Raw genomic sequence first — 22,830 nt, 5'->3', positions numbered from 1 at the left:
CATGGTGGCCCCATAATTAGTGCCATTTCTAGGGATGTGCAAACCAGGGAGTACTACAGTGCTCCTTTAGCAGCTGCAGCACTGTGGCTTGGGGGGGGTAGCAATAACGTTTATTCTAAGAAAGATAGGAAGCCTGAAAATGACAGGACCCACCTGGCGTAGGGAAGTGAAATTGGGGCCACTCTTCACCAGCACTCCCTCTCCTCCTCTGTTGGGTACCTGGCCAGTCTGAATTTTCTGGATTACCCCAATAAAAAGGGATCTGAGAACTGGCACTATGAGCCATGGGCAGTGAGGAGTAGAGCCAGGAACTAGCACAAAGCACCCAGCAGCTGCTGAACAGGAAAGAGCAAAATTCCCAGAGGGAAGGGTGGGGTGGGAGGAAGGTGGTGGATACAGAAAAAGGTAAAAACTCAGGGTAGTAATGTAGTCTCTGCTGCTCTCACCAGCCCTGAACAAATTTGCATGTTGATCCCTAATTTCCTATTTAGTTCTGCCTCTGCAAAGAATAAATCAATGGGTCTTCAGTTTTCTGGCTCGGACACTAGTCACTAGGCCAAGTTTCAGGCTCTTTGCTTGCCATAGGATCCTGCTGAATCCTTCACTCCGTTCCAAAGTGTCCAGTACTGGTGGGGGAGGGAAACGAGTTAAATGGTAAGGAAAGGTGCTGAATCTCTAGTTCTGCTGTGGCCACTTCTGATGCTGCCTGCAGTGGGGACAGATAGCTTCTGAAAGAGCTGCTAGCAAGTCAGCCTGCTCGTTCGCCCTTCCTGCCACCAGTCTCTAGAGCACCCAACTGTGGGCAAAACACATAGGGAGGAATCAGCCTATCCAAGGCAATAGTAGGCAGCAGGACGGGCCTGTTGACAGCATATGTGTCTTAGCACTTTGAAAAAGCACATGAGAAAAGGCCAGAGGCACAGTGGAGAAAACTCGAAGCGATTGAGGCACGGTGGGAGAGGAGTTGAAAAGCAAGCCCATATCTAGATGGACCTATTGTATGGGTGGTAAAATGGATAGGGAGTGGAGGAGCATGTGAGTTATGAGGGCCCCTCTTGGAATTTGTACCTGTGGATAGTTGGGCTTCATAAATATTATGCCCCATTGGCAGGGGGGCAGTAATGAAGGGCTTTCATTTAATGGGCCAGAATGTACCAAGTTCTAGTTCAGAGATTCTGAACCTAACATCTGCCCTGTGTGTGTGTGTAGGGGGGTGGAATTGGGAAGAGAAGACTTTTGCACTGAAATGCATGGACAGTACATGTCCTCAACCATCCAAGAGTTCTGCACATCCTCAGAAGGCCTAAAGTGGTGTTCATTATAATAAATATCCCCTCTAATTAGTGACCCATATCAGCACTGATGGAAATGGAGGTATTTACTGTCCTGGACTCAGTTATTGTCTGAGGATTTTGGCAGGGTTGAAGGCAGGTTCTAATATATTTCACTGTCTCTCTTGTCGTGTAGATAAGAGATGATATGTGCTTAAAAGTTCTCTAATTTCTGGGAATGCAATCTATCTTGTCCTACTGCAACACAAGCAATGTTTTGGTAATTATCTGGAGTATTCTAACCAAAACAATCCATTCAGGGGACCATGCTCTACTCACAAACAAATGAAACACTCATTCTCACTCACTGAAGTGTGGAACATAGTAGCTCAACCAGAACGTGCAATTTATCGTTTCAATTAATTATCTTGCTTGTAGGAATGGTCAATACTGTTTCAGAAGGTTACCCATTCATTATTTCTCTTTATTCCCATGTAGGAATATGTGCCAGTCAGGGCAAAATCTTTCCTGATATTTCATATGTGACAAGCTTGTGCTCCGGAGCATGAGGACTGCCATCATTTGGGGGAGGGGGAAATAGTGCTGAACTACTTGCCTGGGATTTCTGGTGTTCATTAATTCCATAGATTGTGATTACTCACAGTATTAAAACTATCTCTGATCAATTGCACTACACACTCAGGCCCACATTTTCAAACCTGGGTGCCTCTTATTAGGCACTAAAATCCACATTTTGACACCTACCTGTCAACTCATCCAGTGAGAGCAGCAGGTGCTACATCACCAAAACCTCTGAAAAACCTGTCTACCTATTTAGGTACCAGAATGCGAGGCAACCAAGTTTGAAAATGTTGAAGTCTCCTGCTGTCTTTTCTGTGTGTAACTAAAACACAAACCAAACCAATTTAGAGGATATACATGTTCTCCAGTCTCACATCACAGTATTGAGTTTTTACATGTCTGTATTGAGTTTTCCATTGTAGGTCAGTCATATGCATAGTTTAAAAACTATTCCATGGTTTAGCATGCATAACTAAATACAGGGGCTTCTAGTGATCAAAGCCAAGCAAGTTCTTAGAATAGTTAGTGCTTTAAAATTTTGTGTGGAAAATTCAAAGAAAAAAAAAGCAATGTTAAAGATTGATAAAGATGACCTCCTGAGGTCCCTTCCAACCCTGATATTCTATGATTGTACACCCTTTGGGAGAGAACAGCTCATATAAGTACAAGCAAATTGAGTTCCTTTTATTCACCTTACAATTGTAAATTTAGTGACTGATGAAATTGCGGTAAGGAGAGCACAGCTCATGTGAGGTTTAGGAAAAATAGTATAATAGCACATGTGCCCATAATCCTTTGCAAGTTTCTATCCTAAAATTTCTCTATATCAAACATATTTAACTATTGAAAGAAACCATAATTATAGCCAAATTATCTAGAAGCACAAGTCTGAACCAAACAGATTTCTGTTTCTATTAAATTCTTAAAAGAGTAGTTCTAGTGGTGATGGTGGCTTTATAAATGGTTTTGAGAGGCTTTCTCCATAAGATCACCTACTGTGTTAACATTAAAACCTCAGGGATCCAAGTTTCCAGAAAAGCTGTTGAACTCCACATTCCAGTACCACCAGGAAACCGGAGTGGTCTTGTGTTCATTTGCTCTGTATTGATTTTTCTAATGCTTCAGTTTGACATGCTGCCTTGTAACCTTCACACACAGGGCACTGGCTGAGTATTTGTTACATGCAAATACAGGAACTGTTATTTTGAAATTTAATCTCAAGTGCTGAAGAATGGGTCTCTGTCAAATCCATTTAATCTCAACTAGTATCACAGGAGCTAACTTGGCAGATTTTGTGTCCATGTTAGGTAGAGAAGCCTTCAGCCAAATCCAGCATGATGCTGAGGGGCTTTCTGATTCTGGGGCTGCTTCTTGACTCTGCTACATGGCTGGCAGCAGATAGTATCTGCCCTGGGCCTGTTTTTAGGCAGTAGCTTTTTGATGGTCCATCTTACTCTTTGGCACACCCCCTTTAGTCTGTGTTTTATATGAGGCATATCTCTCACCAATTTGGCCACTTCAAAAGCTGCTTTTACTTTGGTTTTTCTGATAGAAAAAAATATTTTTATTTTGTTAATGAAACTCAGATGTTTTAGTACTAAAATGTCTAAGGTGTGCCGGGGAATTATTTTATGGACTAACGTCCAGTTAGCTGGCAGGGGATGCTCTTGTACAAATGTACAAAATCATTGATACAGAATTTTAAGTATTAAATCAAACTTTTAGGCTTTAACCTGTTACGTAAGCTAAGAGCTGGTAAATATATGTATTGCATATTTAAAAATAACTTTTTATAAAACTACTTTCTTTTTACTAATATATGGACTATTGATTGACATGGCTTGTTTCTTTTCAGGAATCTGAGAAGTTTAGTGACAAGTTCTTGAGACAAAGAATGAACTTGCTGTCCCAGATGTCCACGACCCCAATAGATTGCTTGTTCAAGGTGAAAAATCTGCATTGCAGAACATTATATATGTACAATCTCTTACACACAGTTTTCTAGACTATAACACACACTTTGTAATGACTTTGCCATGTTGCTTGTGCTTGGGAGTGCCAAAAAAGCCATATGTTAGACAATAAAGAGGTGCCTGCGTAATCAGTGCATTGCAGTTCTGTGCCAAAGCTTCTGCAAGTTGGCAATGTATTCTTACAGATTCTAGCACAGAAACAAATGGAGTTGGAATAGTGCTGCTGTAATAGTCAATGGCCCATTAAAACAGAGTTGCAATGCCAATGGCTGTTAGTCTCTAGAGACTTTGGTGCCTAAAACCAAGAAGTTTTGCTGAAAAAAAAATCTAAAGTGCAGTCACCTCCCATCTCCTACATATTTTGTTAATCAATCTCATAATGTAATTCTAAAAAGAGAATTTTACCTGTGCAAAGACACAAAGCAGAGCTTTTAATTATACATATTTACATGTATGGCTAGAGACTGCAAGTAATAATGTGTCTGAACAGAGGGAGGTCATTGTTGTAACTGAGTCTAAAACAATGTGAATTTTGTTTTAATTTTTTTTTTATGAAAAGCAAACCAAGATCAGATCTAAGGGCTATTTATACTGAAAACTCATTGAGGATTATGTGCAGCAGCCCTATCCAGCCTTGCACCAGTTCTCCTAGTGCTTCATTTATAATCGGTTGCTTTGTTTTTTTGCTTCAGTGGATGAAATAGGTTTTATTTTAAGCTTTTTCACATCAATACCTCATTCTTCCTCCTCTTGGCCTTTTGTAGTATATTGCTTCAGGTAACCAGGAGGAAGTGGGACAATTACTAAGTCAAGGTGATAGTGATAAAGACACTGTACAGAAAATGTGCCACCCACTCTGTTTCTGTGACAACTGCGAGAAGCTGGTTTCTGGGTAAGGATTCTTCATCTCCATATGAAAAGCTTTCTAAAGGTCCGCATTCTAGGGTTTCCTTTAGAGTATGAGGGCAATACTGGAATGTGCAGTGCCTTGTCCAGAAAATTCTTCTGGTTGGAAGGGATATTGGCTGCATTTTAGCATTGTACGTGTGTGTATGTATCTAGGTTGAGAGGGACAGAAGACATTGTAGGTGTCTCAGAATTATGCATGCAGATTTGAATAGGAAAGTATTGAAAAGCTGGGAGCTCAGTTACCTAGATAGGGGAGATAGTGTGACATCCTTTGGACATGTTAAAGAGTGACTCTCTTCTCTGTATTTGGATTTCACAGTCAAAAGAATAGATGTCTGGATTTTTTTTTCTTTTGGCTAAGTAAAAACCCATATGGAATAATCTGTTAATGAGAAATGATAGAGGGTAAATAGGTTTGAAAACTTAAATAGGTGTAAAAACTATGTAGAGTGAGTGAGTGTGTGTGTGTGTAAATTTTCTCCAGTACCTGATATACAGCTAACTTATGTTCTTGAAAACTATCCTGTTTTATAGGAAGATGAATGATCCTTCCATTGTCACTCCATTTTCCAGAGATGACAGGGGATACACACCACTTCATATAGCTGCTATTTATGGTGAGTATTGCTGTCTTTCCATGACTGTGTAATATTTACCTTCTGTTTACTCTTCATTAAGTCCTTGAAAGAGGGGACACATTAGCTTATTTTTCAATTTACATTCTGTGATGAGTTTTGCATGAACTGTATTTTACTTGTGGGATAGACAAACAGAAATCTTGACCCAGAATGAAACTCTTGTATTTTTCCCTTCAGTCCAGGTGCTCTTGTCTGCATTTTCTTTTGGTTTCTTATTTGTTTTTCTTTCAGCCAGATGGGTAGATTAGGAGGTATCCTCAGAAAGGAGATATCCTATTACAAACTGACAGCGTTATGTAGGAAGTCTTATATACATCCTGTAGCCGAGTATATGTGGCATGATATACGCTATCCCTCCCCACCCCTTGAATGTGCGTCCTGGTCCTGACCTCAGGCTTGTAAGCAGACACATTAATCTACTCTGGAGATTTTTTTTAATTTGTTTTTGCTTATATTACCTTTGACTTGCACAGTACATAGCAGAGCACTTTGTGTGACATCAGTTTACTTTCCATTCCCTGTTCACCATCAAGATACAATTGCAGCTTAGTTGCAGTTAGGGGCCCCCCTTTCTTAGCTGTGCCCTTGAATAATCTGTAGTAACTTGACTGTTCATTACAAAGAGCAAGTACTAAGAAAGCGAATATGCAGTGTGCACAAGAATGAAGAGTGTCAAGGTTTGAAGTTCACATTTTAGTTTGAAAAGTAACTTTTCCTGTGAGATGTTTACTTCTCAGTTTTAATGACCACATATTTTCCATAGGGCAAGCGTCATTAATTGACCTGTTAGTTTCCAAAGGAGCTGTAGTCAATGCTACAGATTACCATGGTTCAACACCTCTTCATCTTGCCTGTCAGAAAGGATATCAGAACGTTACAGTAAGCACTGAAAGGATTAACCAGTGAATTTTTTTAATACATATATAAGTTGAAGAAAAAACAAATCTCACTATTGCTGCTCTACTGATACCATTGTTCAGGGATGCAAAAGCTTCATTATAACTGTGTGCTATCACACTTCAGGGCCTTTCAGCATTTTAATTAAATGCTAAACTTTATAGGTTTATAATCCAGGTGTCAAAATTTTCTCAGATCTGCAAGATCTCATGTTGAGAATAAATTCTTGTTACCTCTGTCCTCTTGGTTCAAGTTTTTTATTTTTTTAATTTTATTTAACATTTTCTAAATTAGTTTGAAAACTAGATTTTGAGAGGTTTGCCAAATGTGACATGCTTTTCTGCATTCCCAAAACTCCAAGTAGCCTTATTATCTCCAGTTACCTTTTGTAAGCCCATTAGTTCAGAATGGGATTTGTATGGCTTTGCTTATTTCTGAATAACTCAGTTGTTAGTCATTATGTATGCATAGTATTTTTCAATATGTTTTTTAATTCATGTCTAATGTTTAGCACAGACTGATAGGATAGTGGAATCTCTGCTCTGGATTGATGCAAAAGAGCTATTATGATCAGTCAAGTAAATACAATGCTTTAAACATTGTTTTGAAAATAGACTAATCATACAGTTCAGTCAGTTATTGTACACTTGAATTTTTTAACAAATGTTTCATATAATATTACAGCAACTCAGATGTTCAAAAGTAAGAAATTCAGAGAGAGAAATGATGCACTTAATTAAACCCATTGTGCCTTTTTCTTTACAGCGCTCTTAGAACACTGAGTGAATATACATGTTATCTGTGCTGAAGTACCTAGCTACAGTGGGTGATTTAGAGTCAGTCTGCAGATATATTCTGTGGTTTCTAAATAGTGTGTGACAAGAACTGGAGCAAAATAGTGGCATGAAGCCAAGGACAACCATCTTTACTTACTGGTTTAAAGCAGAAGAGATGTGGTTCTATTTGTACTATAGTAATTCATCATCCTAGAAACCTAAAGGGTGCTACAGCAGTAACAATTGTTTGTCCATTAATTTTCTGTTACTTAGATGTTGACTTTCTTTTTCTGTTAAGCTTCTCTTGTTGCACTATAAGGCAAGTACAGATGTTCAAGACAATAATGGCAATACTCCACTTCATTTAGCCTGCACTTATGGTCATGAGGATGTAAGTAATTGTTTTGTAACAAACTAAATAGACATCCTAATAGGATTACTGCATGCAATGAAATTGTGATGCCAATTTGGATTACATTTGTTTATTTAAAAAAGTAAATAAAACACAGTTTTGGAGGATGACTCTTTAATTCATAAACTGGCACTTTATTATGTCATAGTATTTGTTTAATGTAGGTATCCATTTACATTGGTGTAGCTGCTAGAAAACCTAGTTGTTTGGGTCCCTTCTATTCATTGTTTATTTATTATGGCCTTTTAAAAATTGACATATATTTGATAAAAAAACCTACCCGAGGGAGTAGATTCTAGGATCTGCAATAAAACCAGCATTACTGTTCAGATTGCACATGTTATGTGGATTGGGAACCAGTGATATAATTCATTGGTGGTTTTTCTTTTCTTTCCAGTGTGTCAAAGCTTTAGTCTATTATGATGTACACTCTTGTAGACTAGATACTGGTAACGAAAAAGGAGATACTCCCCTCCATATAGCTGCTCGCTGGGGCTATCAAGGAATAATAGAAGTCCTGCTGCAGAATGGAGCCAACCCAGATATTCAAAACCGGATGAAAGAGACTTCCCTGCAGTGTGCATTAAATTCTAAGGTATTCTTCCCAATCTGCTAGCAGGGAGGTTTTTAAAATGCATTTCCACAGTGATTTAGCTGTATTTGAAGCTTAGTTGTGAGTGGGATATGTGGGCATGTACTCTTACAATTAAAAATAATTTTCATTCACTTTCAAGAAAGGAAGCTCATATTTTACATCTTAAAATGCATGGCAGTGTTTTTTTTTAGTATGGAATGTAAACATTGCAAATTGTTGCTTTAATCTGATTCATCATAATCTCTTTTGCTGATATTAAGTGGTTGGCTAATTTGTGTTTCCATCAGTAAATTCCTCTTGAAATTGAGTTGCATTGTATCTCTTCATTAATATTTTTTCTGCAGATTTTATCATTGATGGAATTAAACTACCTAACATTTGAAAGGGGACAGAGTGCTTCTGAGGTAACAGAGTGAGTTGCTAATCTTTTGCATACATTTTAGCTATTTAACATGAGGATGTAAACTCTCTTGTTTGTTTTGTTTTTGTTGATCTGATTAAAGTCTCCAGTTAGGTCTCCTCAGCATTCAGCAGATACCTTCAGCAGAGGGTCATCTGTCTCTAGCTTGTCATCAGCGTCAGCAGACACCAGACAAGAAGTTAAAAATAATTACAAAGAGGTAAGAGTAATAAAAGCTTGGTATTTAGCTGTGCAAAGGTAGCCTTGAGTGTCAATTCTACAGTGTCATTTTAAATTACTCCACCAGACATAGCTGTCTGGGATAGCTAATTAACAGTAAGCAATAAGCATAAGCTAGTCCTGCACTGATAGTAAACTAAGGGAGAGCTCCAGAAAAGGGCAATGGAAGTTTTTTCACTTCAGCCAAAGGGAAAAATCCTCACTTGTCTCCTTTAAACACACTATGACTTTCCTGCTCTGAGAAGGATTCCACGGAAAGAAAGATCATGTACTGTACTTTCTCAGCACTTCACTAAGCGTAAGTAAGTAGTCAGAGATGGCTCCACAAACAATGAGGTCTTTCAGTACTGTTGCACTACGCAGGAATCTTCTCTGTACAGGAGCACCAAGTGGAGCACCCATTGGATTGGAATACTGTGAATAACAAGCTGCTGCTTTGTGCGTGAATCAGAAATGTGCCAAATAAAGACTCATTCCCCAAGTGTGAGGAAAACTCTTAAGACACCTGGCACTATATATATATCTGGGTGTGGAGGAGGCACACTACTGGTGTTAGAGCAGATGGTGAAGCACTGCTATTCCGAGGTATCGGCTGTCACCTTGATATCTAAGCATACATTTTTGCTTGACTCTTAGGAAGTGTTAATGATGGAACTGTATTTTTTTTAAAAGTGTACTTTGCAGCTGTTAATATCACAATGTGGTTAACTGGGTGCTCTGTGTGTTCATAAGCTCCTGGGGGCATTCAGTCTCCCTTTCTGTCTATAAAACTCAGCATCAGAATCAAATAACATCGTATGGTATGTTTTAAAATTAATAATAGAAAAGAGAAGATTCTAGGCGGGGAGTTGACAAGAAACATGATGAAGTGCAAAGAACTAGCTTTTGTAATAAACCATAGGAAGTCAATTTTCAGAACATAGTAAGGAATATATCTCATCTGTTGCCCTGCCTGCATGTCTCGTGTCCAGTTCCAATATATCCAAAATGCGGCTGATAAAATCCACTCTTGCCAGGTCACTCCCTTTGAATTTCCACACTCACTTCCTCTCACCTTCCACCTCAAAACCATACTTTTCATCTTCCCTTCCCAAGCCCTGCTCAACTCCACCCTTACCTCTCAGGTTTCATTTCTTCTTCCTCTTCCCACTCCTCTGTTCCTTTCAAGCCACCCTCTTAAATACCTTTGTCTCCTTCCATACTACCTCTTGCTTAGAATTCTCTTTCCTTCCTTTTACAAAAAAAAGGACACATCCCTCCTCTCTTCATTCAAATCTCCTCAAAATATTTATTCTAGGAGGCTCTTGGATAACTACTCCAAAAAGCATGAAGGAGCATGAGATGAAAATAGAAAAGGAGTACTTGTGGCACCTTAGAGACTAACAAATTTATTTGAGCATAAGCTTTTGTGAGCTCCTGCTCACTTCATCGATGAAATGAGCTGTAGCTCATGAAAGCTTATGCTCAAATAAATTTGTTAGTCTCTAAGGTGTCACAAGTACTCCTTTTCTTTTTGCGAATACAGACTAACACGGCTGCTACTCTGAAACCTGAGTTGAAAATGTTAATTCACAATGTGGTATTATCACTCTCTTCTTGTATACTGTGTTTATTTGTGTGTACACTTTTTCCAGTGTGTAATTTACACTGTAATATCCTTATAACAGGTCCATGTCTGTGTGTACAGAGCCAAGCCCAGTAATGTTGCTCCATAAATAAGGTATAATGCACACAAAATCTCACCCAATAACAGGTTGAGGATTTGTTTTTTCTTAAAGGGACAAACTTATCACACTTCATAGGCTGAGTCTGTAGTTCAAACCAGGAGAAAAGATTACTAGCAGCTTATACCTTAGTCTGTTGAGGTTAATGGCTTTTCTGTAATCCAACTTTAGTTCATTACCGTTAGCCAAGTTTCACATGGGCTCACTGCTATTACTCCCACTAAGCAAGAAGACCAGAGTCTAATTCTGCAAATTCTCCATGTAGGGAATTGCCACTGGAATAGGAGACTGGCAGGATTGGCTCTACAGACTGTAGGAGTTAGACCATGGGCTAAGGGGTCAATGCAGTCTTTATCCATCCACGCTGCTGGCTGCTAAATAGCTATTTGTCCAAACAGTTCAATGCAAGGAGAGACCTATTTGGTGTTCTACACAAATGACTTGCCATGACTTACTGGCACCATGGAAAAGAACCATTAGTAAAGATATAGACAAATAATTTAGGAAATTTCTCTCCTGAGAATACAATAACTGCTTTGCCCTCTGGCAATGGAACAATATAGCAAGTAAGTAGGTGAAGTGAAGCAGACTTTGTCAGGTGGAATTCTGCATCTTGTGAGCTTGCATGCAAAGGAAGGTACAGTTCTTCCATTGAGGAGAGAACAACCTGGAGGGGTGCCAGACTTTTTTATAACCATTCATGAATCATGCATAAGCTACATAACAAATGGCTATGTTCCTCTGACTAGGTTGCTGATGTTAAACTCCCGTGAGTTCTTGGATGCATAAGGATGTGAGTGTTTTAACAGAGAGTTGACCACAGAGCTGTGTATGCCTATTATCCCATTCTATTACAGGAAGGCTGTAAGCTATAAAATCAGACTCTGACAATAGTCATGACCTTGTTTTGATCTCTCTGGCAGAGTTGGACACAGGTTTAATGTAACAATATGCAAAGTAATATGTACAAGTCCCCATCCAAGTCCCTCTTCATCTTTGAGTAGATGCCGAATTTCTACATGCCCAGGACATCCCTGCTGACTGTGACAATCCCAAGATTGCGGTAAACCTCCCTTGACAATTGAGGTTTTACAGCATATGGTCCAGGGCACCAAGGGAGTGAAGGCAAAGCATAGCATTCTAAATGGAGAGCAGGGAGGAACAGAAAAGCCTTTTCTACACTATAGTAAGTCTCCTAGCCCAGTGGTTCTCAACCAGGGGTACGTAGAGATCTTCCAGGGGGTACTCAACTCATCTAGATAAGTGTTTCTCAATCGGGGGGATGCAGCCCCCAGGGTGGTCATGGGATGTATTTTTTGGGGGGGGTCACAAGTACAGGGCCGACATTAGGAGGTGGCATGCAGGGCAATTGCCCGGGGCTCCATGCCATGGGAGCCACCTGTGAAGTTAAGTTACCTGCTTCAGCCCTGGGCACCAGGGCTTGGGATTCAGACAAGACTCACAAGTGAAAAACAGGCTCAAGTATCACACTGAAATATAAGTACAATATTTATATTCCAATCGATTTATTTTACAATTATATAGTAAAAATGAGAAGGTCAGCAATTTTTCAGTAACAGTGTGTTGTGACACTTTTGTATTTTTATGTCTGATTTTCTAAGCAAGTAATTTTTAAATGAGGTGAAACTGGGGGTACTCAAGACAAATCAGACTCCTGAAAGGGGTACAGTAGTCTGGAAAGATTGAGAACCACTGCCCTAGCCTACAGTGTTAGGCAATATGATGGTAAAATGGCAGAGCCCTGTCTACTCTGACTTCCACAGTTGCTACAGCTGGTGGAGCGACACTGGTATTGAATGATGATTGAAAAGTTTGCTAATGTAGCTCTGCCTTAAGGCATTCAAGCTATGCTGTGGGCTACTGCTGTTGGCTACTGTGTTGTGTGGGAGCTTCCAGAAGAGCCCTGTGCAGTTGGACTGCTTCAATAGGCATAATATCTCTAGAGCTTTCAAGTGTCAATTTCCTATAGTAAAGTTGCAGTCTGTTCCATTTCCCAAACAGCAGCACCTGATTGGTGGATTGGGAATAGGGTTGCCAGGTGTCCGGTTTTAGACTGGAATGCCCGGTTGAAAAGGCATCCCTGGCGGTTCCGGTCAGCACCACTGACCTGGCTGTTAATAGTCCAGTCGGCAGTGCAGCGGGGCTAAGCCAGGCTCCCTATAGCTCCAGGAAGCAGCAGCATGTCCTCCCCTCTGGCTCCTATGCATAGGGACAGCCAGGGGACTCTGCATGCTGCCCCCACCCCAAGCACCACTCTGAAGCTCCCATTGGCCAGGAACTGTGGCCAGTGGGAGCTGTGGGGGTGGGGAGAGCCTGCGGACGGGGCAGCACACAGAGCTGCTTGGCTGTGCCTCAGCGTAGGAGCCGGAGGGGGGACATGCTGCTGCTTCCGAGAGCTGCTTGAGGTAAGTGCCGTCTGCAGCCTGCACCCCTGATCCCCTCCCGCGCCACAACCCCCTGCACCAGCCCTGATCCCTCTCTCACCCCCCCAAACCCATCGGTCCCAGCCCGGAGCACCCTCCTGCACCCCAAACCCCTCATCCCTAGAGCCCACACCCCCAGCCGGAGCTCTCACCCTCCCACCCCCATCCCAACCCTCTGCCCCAGCCTGGAGCCCCTCCCACACTCTGAACCCTCCTACATCCCAAATCCTTCATCCCCAGTCCCACCCCAGAGCCCACACCCCCAGACAGAGCCCACCCCCTGCCCCAGCCCTGATCTCCCTCCCGCCCCCCGAACTCCTCAGTCCCAGCTGGAACACCCTCCTTCATCCCTAGCCCCACCCCAGAGCCCCCACCACCAGCCAGAGCCCTCACCGCCCTCCCGTACCCCAACTCCCTGCCCCAGCCCTAATCTCCCTCCTGTCCTCTGAACCCCTTGATCCCAGCCTGGAGCTCTCTCATACACTCCAAACCCCCTAGTTCCAGCCCGGAGCACCCTCCTACATCCCAAACCCCTCATCCCCAGCCCCACCTCAGACTCTGCACCCCCAGACAGAGCCCACACCCCAACCCCCTGCCCCAGCCCTGATCCCCCTCCCATCTCCCAAACAACCTCAGTCCCAGCCCAGAGCACCCTCCTGCATCCTAAACCCCTCATCCCGAGCCCCACTGCAGAGCCCGCACCCCCAGCCAGAGCCCTCACCACTGCTCGCATCCCAATCCACTGTCTCAGCCTAGAGCCCCCTCCTGCACCCTGAACTCCTCATTTCTGGCCCCACCTCGGAACCTGCATCCCCAGCTCAGAGCCCGTACCCCCTCCCACACTCCAACCCCCCCCTCAGTCCAGAGCCCCTTCCCATACTCCGAACCCCTCGGCTCCACCCCAGAGTCCCCTCCTGCACCCCAAACCCCTCATCCCTGGCTCCACCCCAGAGCCCACATTCCCAGCCGGAGCCCTCACCCTCTCTCACACCCCAACTCCCTGAGCCAGCCTGGTGAAAATGAGTGAGTGAGGGTGGGGAGAGCGGGCATGGGGGTATGGAGTGGGCGGGGCCTGGGAGGAGGGCCAAGGGTTTTCGCTTTTGTGAGAGTAATTGGGAAGAGATTACAGACCTCCCTGATTTGATTTGATTTGTTTTATTGTAGATTTATACAAACATATATTGCCTATCCCTGGATTGCTTTTACCATATATTAGAAATATGGTAATCTAACAAAATTAATTTTAGCAACCTCCCCAAAACCAGGATGAAAACCAGGGGAGTGGAACCCATGAACCACTCTAGCCTCAGAGTCCCTTGCCCTCAAGGCTCCTATTCCAATCTCCTCCCCAAAAGCCTGGAGAAAGAGATTATCCCAATAAACAATACTTTCCTCTCCAACTATTTCTTTCTTTCTTTCTTACTTTATTTGTAGAGAAAAGAAACCTAAGACTAAAGCTTCCAAAATAAGTCAGAGAAAGAACTGAGACCCTAGTCCTACATTTTGATCCTTACTGGGAGATTCTTGAGTCCCTATAGAATCCCATTGCATTCACTTGCTCCCCCATTTATTTGGTCCACTCATGCAGGTCCAACTGCAGGATCTGCAGTTCTGTTTATCCAAACTAGAAGTCATCTTTAATTTTGTACGGGACAGAAAACAATAAATTATGTATTTTCATCTAGAAATTATTTAGCGATATTAAGTAGTTTATGCCCAAAATGCAGGTTTTGTAATAAATTTGTTGGAATATATAATTATATATTCATAATTTTTTTTAAATTACAAAAAAAAAGATTTTTGGTTTTTGCAACTCCAGCACTGAAGTACTGAGCTAGTGCATGAGAACCAAAACATGAAAACCAATTAGTCTGTTTCTTTGTCCAAGCTGAATGCAATACAAATGTAAACAAAAAACATAAATCTCAAACGTTTATCATCATGATCCAAGCAGTGTAATGTTGAAAAGTAAATTCAGTTTTAATCATCTAAGTTGGTATTAATAACAGGGACAGGAGACTTGTTTTTACTGATTAATTTATTTATTTCATGTTCATCATAGGACTGCTAATGTGCCTTCAAAAATACTTGAATGAATAATTTTAAAGCAGACCTCTCCATTAATTGCAGAATGTTCTTTGGAACTTTGGAAATTGAATACGTTTTGTTCACCCTCAGTTATACCCTTTCTATCTGGCAAAGGAATGTGTCTGTCTGTCTTTTGAATGTGCTCAGATACTACCAGTGATGTGGAATGTAGAAATTTCTAGATAGAAGCTGAAATGTCAATCTTGCCATTACTTAGAAATGAGGTCAACTGCCACAGTATCTTATGCTGAAACATCTTTTTATACACTAGTATCACTGGTGATAGCACAGTCCTATGAATATTTGTTAAAATGCTGATATATTGGGTCATCAGAGACCTTTTAACATGCTTTTGCAGGTGCAGCAAAAATACTGCATGTTTTTATACCTTTTCAGTGATGTCATAGTAAGTTTTAATTATTTAAAAAAAAGCAAACTCCATACTTAGAATAAATTTAGATTTTGGGTCCAATTTGACAATGTTTATTTTAACACTGAAGTAGAGTAGAACTTGCAACTACTACAAACCACTAATATGCAGATGTAGAAGTGCAAAACATGTTTTGACTCAAGCTACTATTAAAAAAAGAAAAAAAAAGGGACCCCTTTGGCATCAACTACCAGCCTAGCAAGAGCCCAAAACATCATCCATGGGGAGCTACATGCCTTTAATAGCTTTTATTTCTTTTGTAATGCTGGATCCTAAATAAAAGTACACGCATAATTGCTGGTGAGGTTGAAAAATGTATTTGCTGTATTAACTAGCATGAGCTTATTTACATATGCACCATATGTGTTCTATATTTAGATGATTATCTTCTGCTGCGCAATTCAAAAATCATTGAATGGCTCTATAGCCTTATACAGCTTTTGTATTTCATAAGTTAATAACGTTTTCCTTTATAACTTTATCAACATATCTGAAATGGGCCAGCTGTAATCCTTCAGATTAAGATTAGGAGGTTAATAAAGGACACTGGATTTTCAGAGTACAGTTTAATACCAGTATTACCAAAGCAACTAAAATTCCCTTTTCTGATTTTATATATAGATAGAAAAACTCTTAAGAGCAGTTGCTGATGGAGATCTGGAAATGGTAAGTTCTTAGAATGACTTGATGTAGAATACTGAATTCCCAGCTATCCTGCTGAAGTTGAGGAAGCTGTTTACACATAACACTGCATGGGGAATGCATAGTCAATTTCATTTAAAAAAAATATGACTCAAGTGCTGATTGACTTATGCTGCTGTGAATATTCATTTCACATTCCAAAAGTACTCAGCTAACAATATTTTTAAGTCAATAATTTGAAATTACTTGGTGCTCTAGAGAATAATTTAGATCTGAGCAAATATAAAATACTGTCTGTTAAAGGAGAAAAACTATGGATATAATTCTTTTAAACATGCTCCTCTTTATTCATTGATTTGAAATATCTTAGTTTTATTCTTTTATTTGGTGCCCTTGTGATTTTAAAAATAAAACAAACTCCAAGCTGATGTATCCTATGCTTACTTCATTTAGAACAGAGTTCCTCAAATGCGCTTAGTAGCACTCCAGCCCAAAGCAAGAAATGTCTTCCAGCTCAGATAGACCTACTTTCAGGGCACTAAATAAATGCATATTAGAAACTGCTTTGATCCAATTATTTTTGTAGCACCAAACTATAATCTAGGTGGCAGGCCTCCAGATTTCAGAGTTGTTTACCACTGGTGAAATTGGGACACTTGTGAATCCCAGAAAAAAACAGTGTCTCATTCTCCTTTTGCTTATGCTAGTTTTGATCTGGTGTATCTCTGTGGACTTCAGTAGAGTTTCTTCAGATTTATTCCAGTATCAGTGAGAGGAAAATATGGCAAAGTCACTGTTCCTGTATTACTCTTTTCCTTTCTTCTGTGTTTTCTGAATCCTCGTTGTTTTTGCTGTCCACAGGTTTGTGTCTCCATCTCTATAAATAAGGCGTATGGGTTTTGGAGTTCTTTTGGGTGCCACATTATTAGGATATTGTGGTTTTTTTTCTATGTTATATTCCATCTTCTGTTTTTTTTTATGCTGAGTAATTTATTTACACTGTTCTTCCTTGTGAATTAAAGCCAACACTTTAAAAATGTGCACATTACTCCACTTCACATGTGCAAAGAGCTCAGACTTCAAGAACGTTCACAACTCAGTTTCCCTTCATATGTTATAGCAATTATGAAAGTTTGAAATTGACAAATATTTCCTGAACTCTAAGTTGCCAGCACCTTTAGTAGAGACGGATCAAAGCTCCAAATCAATATAAACAGAAAGTTTCAACCTGCTGATTTTAAGCACTCCCTGTTCACAGTGTATACATAGTACATATATAACATATTTGGGCATGTGCATATACTGTAGGATGGAAGTCTGGCTTTTCTTATTTAGTGTTTTTGGCAATAGCAGAGACCATAAATAAAAATTTAAGTTGGCATTAGTTTGTCATTAGCAAGTACAGAGTAAAAATGGGTTTAAATAGTACACAATTTGGGTATATTTTGACTTTTGTACTTCACTTCCAATAAAGAGTCGACATCTACAGCAATATGAACATGAACGTTTATATCCTATAATTTGCATTACTTACTGTCTGTCTTGATACATTTGAGCTACTATAGCAATTTCCTTCTTTTCTTCTGAAATACTTGAAAATTATGGTACTTTTGAAGATATTTTACTGAAAAATAGCAGCTGACATTTAAAAAAAATTAGAGCTCTAAATTTGGGGGTATACATGGGTTTTTGTTGTAGTTTTTTAATACTCATCGTAAAACAGAAGATTGTGGAAACCCTGTAACAGAGTATATGATATACTGGGTTTATGTACAGTATGTACATAATGAATCTTTCTAAAAATTCCCATAGGGTAACACATACCAGGATTAACAGATATGTTGATATGGCATCATAAGTCATCTGTCTGAATATAATATATAGTATGTAGTTGATTCTCTAGTGTCTTCTATACCAGTCAGATGGTAAGTATAAGTTTACCTACTAGCTGATTAAGAAAAGGAAAGAACCATTGGTAATACTGTACACTCATTAGTTAAGTAAACATGTAAAACCCACATTTACACATAGAGACACCTGACCTTATTGATTAGGTCAAGGTCACCCAACAAGTCATTGTCAGAAGTAAGATTAGAATACAGGTTAGCTGATTGCTAGAGCTATGTCTAGTCCTTACTGCCTCCTATGGGTAGGCATTTTAACTTTGTGAGACTATTTCTTAACCTGTAAAATGGGATAGTAATACCCACTTGCCTGGGGCTGGGGACATCTTATATCCTGTTTATTCTCAGGCTCACATAGAGTAAATAATGTTGCCCTGTCTTACAAATGGGCAACCTGAGACGCAGAGAGGCTAAGTCCCATATTTCTACAAATGGCCTTTTATTTTGGATGCCCAACTTCAGACCCCTGTGAGTTTGAATTTTTTCCCTGAAGGTGTGGAATGCCTGCAGTTCCCATTGACTTCAGTTGGAGTTATGGTTGCTCAATGCTGAAAATCAGGCCCCACGTGTCTCAAGCTGGGCATTCAAAAACTCAGCCATGTGTAATAAGAGGAGGCCACTTTCGAAAATGCTGCTGAAGTGTCTTGTCATGGAGGCACTTGTGATGATTTAGGGGTCTTGTCTGTACTGCTTCTGAATCGGAGATGTTTTTACAAAATTGTTTCATGAAATTACTGTGCCATGGAAAGCTTATATGTATGTGGATCCACTCTGAGTTAGCAAGGTTTTGTCATGTCTCTCTGACAGGCCAGAGACAATGGTGAATGATCAACATTCAGTGTTTTTCTATTTACTGTCAAATACCTTGGGACAGAGGGTTTGCTCTTGCTGGGAGAAGCTACTTCCTCCTCTGGTCTGAAGGGAGGATAGGGTTGTAAGTAATGGAAATTTACCAGGCAGAGACCAAAAGAAGCAGGTGACCCCAGCAGGAATCTTATGAAAGGACTGTGGGAGAGCCATTTTGCACTAGATTAAGAGTAGGGATGCTGCTGCAGGGGCAGGGTAGGCAAGGGGGCAGAGGACCCTGCCTACCTGGTTGACAGAACACAAATGATCCCTCGTGGACTCCTAAGGGAAGGGTAAGCTAGTGAGGGACGTTGTGTTTAGAATGTTTTATTGTTTTGTATGAGCGCTGCTATCCTGTGCTGTGACTGAATATGTAGATCATAAAGATGGAGGACTGTACAAAGCTTGTTTGTGTTGAATGCTTCACAACTACCGGATGTTCCTGAGGGAGTTAAACAGTAAAGCAGAAGGTTCAGCGCTGTTGTCACTGCATTAGAAATCTGAGGCCTGGGTCTTACTGTGGTTCAGACACTGATATGTTGTGTGGTCTTGGGAAACTTGGGAAGAGAAGAATGAGGGGGGATTTGATCGCTGCTTTCAACTACCTGAAAGGGGGTTCCAAAGAGGATGGCTCTAGACTGTTCTCAATGGTAGCAGATGACAGAACGAGGAGTAATGGCCTCAAGTTGCAGTGGGGGAGGTTTAGATTGGATATTAGGAAAAACTTTTTCACTAAGAGGGTGGTGAAACACTGGAATGCGTTGCCTAGGGAGGTGGTGGAATCTCCTTCCTTGGAAGTTTTTAAGGTCAGGCTTGACAAAGCCCTGGCTGGGATGATTTAACTGGGAATTGGTCCTGCTTCGAGCAGGGGGTTGGACTAGATGACCTTCAGGGGTCCCTTCCAACCCTGATATTCTATGATTCTATGATTCTATACCCTCAGTGTCTCATCCATAAAATGGGAGTATTTACCTTCTTCGTGATTAAGTCTTTATAAAAGAATAAAGTAAACATGCACAATTTCACATTAATTTGCACAAGTGATTTTTTTTTACCAGTTTTGCCAAAGCCTAAAGCATATGAGAAAAATATTTAAGACAAATTAAACAAATTACTGAGATTTCAGCTGGAAAGACTGAGTTCCAACGCTGATGAACCAGTATTTGACAATGCAGCACACAGAGAAGTGCCTTCTCTGCGTTCTGATGACAAATCTCTTGAGCTTACACCATGTGGCTTCACTCACTACAGTTGCTGAATGGAATTGCTGTATGTCCTCTTGTAAAACTTTTCATTATGAAAGGAGTTGTCTGGCTGGCTGGCACAGGTTCCAACTGTGGGTATCTGTTAAAAAAATGTGATTATTTTAAAGCCCTTATCTTGTTCTTGACAATCTGAAGCCTGTTCCATAGGAACAGAAGCAGCAGTAGAGTCATTAGCACTGTTGTAGATTTCTGCTGTGACTGCTAGCTGAGCTTTGCAAGAGCAAACTTTTTTAAACAAATCCTAAGGAGCCTAAAGATTTTAAAAATTGTAATTTGTGCAGGAAGCCACAAATAAACAGTTCTTTGCCTCCATCATAGCATCTGCAAAATCTTAGACAGCACATTTGTTTGGGCTGTACATAGCCTGGTTAATCCAGAGTGTCTTTTCTCAGGCCTGGTTTATACTGGGGGGAGGCGGAAGGGGGCCAAGCTAAGTCGGTCTAAGTTACTCAACTTCAGCTACAAAAATAGCGTCTTTACTGCGGTAGATCGACTGCTGCCGCTCCCCCGTCGACTCCGCCTACGCTTCTCCCTCCGGTGGAGTACCGGAGTCGACGGGAGAGTGCTTGGCGGTCAATTTATCACATCTTCACTAGATGCGATAAATCGACCCCCCGCTGGATTGATCACTCTGGAGGTAAGTGTAGACACGCCCTCAGTGTCTGGTTCTTTGGAAGGAAACTTCTTCTTATTTTGTAGATAAAAGTAATTTCATTTTTGGCAAGCTGTTTGGTGGTCAGGTTTTTTTTGCAGGAAGGTAGCTGGGAGAAAACCCTCACAGAAATGACTGTTTTATGTCTAATGTTGCTTTCTGAGGTACTGGAGTTTTTGGGGAGAGCTTCATGCCACGACCTATGCTTTTGATTAAACATCAGATCTTTATGTCCTTCCTGTAGGGTGTAGGCTGTGTCTGTTATTGGTGTAGATTGCTAAGAGTTGTATTAGAGAATGCTTGCTACCAAACACTTTGAAGGAAACGTTTGTGTGGTTTTTGCTCAAGAAACCACTGCTTGCCGTGAATGATGATTATCAGTCTTTCATTTCTGAGTAAGTCTGCTCAGAAGCTTGTGGTAAAATAATTCTCTCCATATGTGGATACTTCAGATCTCCCTTTGCTCTAGGACCAGACCTGACTTTAGTACAGCATCTGACTGACTGCGTCGTAGAAGAAGATCATGTGTTCCTGCTGGTATTAGAAGACCTGTCAGTTTTCAGACTTATTAGAAGCCTTCAGTTCTATTGATCATGGAAGATTGTTGATTTTTCCACAAACCTTAGCAGGAGTAAATGGTGCTTTTCAGCAGCTTTGTTCTTTTCTCTATGAGAGGTTCCAATGGGTGTTAACTAACAGCTGCCCGTTTCATAGAATCATAGAACTGGAAGGGACCTCGAGATGTCATCTAGTCCAGTCCCCTGCACTCATGGAAAGACTAAGTATTATCTAGACCGTCCCTGACAGGTGTTTGTCTAACTTACTCTTAAAAATCTCTAATGATGGAGACTCCACAACCTCCCTAGGCAATTTATTCCAGTGCTTAACTATCCTGAAAGGAAGTTTTTCCTAATGTCCAACCTAAATCTCCCTTGCTTCAATTTAAGCCTTGTCCTATCCTCAGAGGTTAAGAAGAACAATTTTTCTCCCTCCTCCTTGTAACAACCTTTTTTGTACTTGAAAACTGTTATCATGTCCCCTCTCAATCTTCTCTTTTCCAGACTAAACAAACTAAATTTTTTCAATCTTCCGTCATAGGTCATGTTTTCTAGACCTTTAATCATTTTTGTTGCTCTTCTCTGGACTTTCTCCTATTTGTCCACATCCTTCCTGAAATGTGGCGCCCAGAACTGGACACAATACTCCAGTTGAGGCCTAATCAGTGCGAAGTAGAGTGGAAGAATTACTTCTTGTCTCCAGGCAAGGTTGAGCAATTCCCCTGGTGTGGCCTCATGCAGGTGAGTCATTGAATTGTAGCTTCCTTGCTGGACAATGGCTGTTGATGGGTTGTTTGACACCCTACTCGGGTGTTGGTTACTTTCCTTGCTCTTGCCTCAAGGGAGCTAATATCTGGCTGATTCCCCAACTTACATCATGTTTTAGTGACAACCATACAACACAATTCTCATAACTTCATATGCATTAATGATATACATATATGGATAGAGAATGACTTTCAGCAGATCATAAGCTTTCCCTTGATATCTTACAAGGCATGCTCTATATGTAAGATCACGATTACATAAAAATGAGGAATATGGGGATTACAGGATGCTCCCCCAAGGTATAGAATGTCACACTCGTGTCTTGCTTACAAGACTCCTGCTAATACATCCCAGAATGATGTTCGCTTTTTTGCAACAGTGTTACACTGTTGACTCATATTTAGCTTGTGGTCCACTATGACCCCCAGACCCCTTTCCGCAGTACTCCTTCCTAGGTAGTCATTTCCCATTTTGTATGTGTGCAACTGATTGTTCCTCCCTAAGTGGAGTACTTTGCATTTGTCCTTATTTAATTTCATCCTATTTACTTCAAACCATTTTTCCAGTTTGTCCAGATCATTTTGAATTATAATCCTATCTTCCAAAGCACTTTCAACCACTCCCAGCTTTGTATCATTCGCAAACTTTATAAGTGTACTCTGTATGTTATTATCTAAATTATTGATGAAGATACTGAACAGAACCAGACCCAGAACTGATCCCTGCGGGACCCCACTTGTTATTTCCCCAAGGAGTCTCAATTGTGCGATCTGCAGGTTCTACTTCCTTATCCCTCTTACTCAACTTATAGATGGGG

The 22,830-nt window shown here is 40.7% G+C and overlaps 1 protein-coding gene across 8 annotated transcripts in view; it reads left to right on the top strand.

Moving 5' to 3' along the window:
• Positions 1-22,830, top strand: part of ANKRD27 (ankyrin repeat domain 27) — a 74,427-nt gene that overhangs the window by 25,630 nt on the left and 25,967 nt on the right. For all 8 annotated transcript variants that reach the window (XM_077831234.1, XM_077831231.1, XM_077831233.1 and 5 more), the window contains 9 exons: positions 3,709-3,798; positions 4,591-4,718; positions 5,270-5,352; positions 6,137-6,252; positions 7,345-7,437; positions 7,856-8,053; positions 8,398-8,457; positions 8,557-8,673; positions 16,001-16,045. In XM_077831234.1, the coding sequence (XP_077687360.1) occupies positions 3,709-3,798; positions 4,591-4,718; positions 5,270-5,352; positions 6,137-6,252; positions 7,345-7,437; positions 7,856-8,053; positions 8,398-8,457; positions 8,557-8,673; positions 16,001-16,045 (930 nt within the window). The remainder of the gene's footprint in view (positions 1-3,708; positions 3,799-4,590; positions 4,719-5,269; positions 5,353-6,136; positions 6,253-7,344; positions 7,438-7,855; positions 8,054-8,397; positions 8,458-8,556; positions 8,674-16,000; positions 16,046-22,830) is intronic.

Source organism: Eretmochelys imbricata, chromosome 12 (genome assembly GCF_965152235.1).
Source record: "Eretmochelys imbricata isolate rEreImb1 chromosome 12, rEreImb1.hap1, whole genome shotgun sequence".
Classification (NCBI taxonomy): domain Eukaryota; kingdom Metazoa; phylum Chordata; order Testudines; family Cheloniidae; genus Eretmochelys; species Eretmochelys imbricata.
The sequence above is the reverse complement of the archived record's forward strand: the minus strand, read 5'-3'. Positions and strand labels throughout refer to the sequence as shown.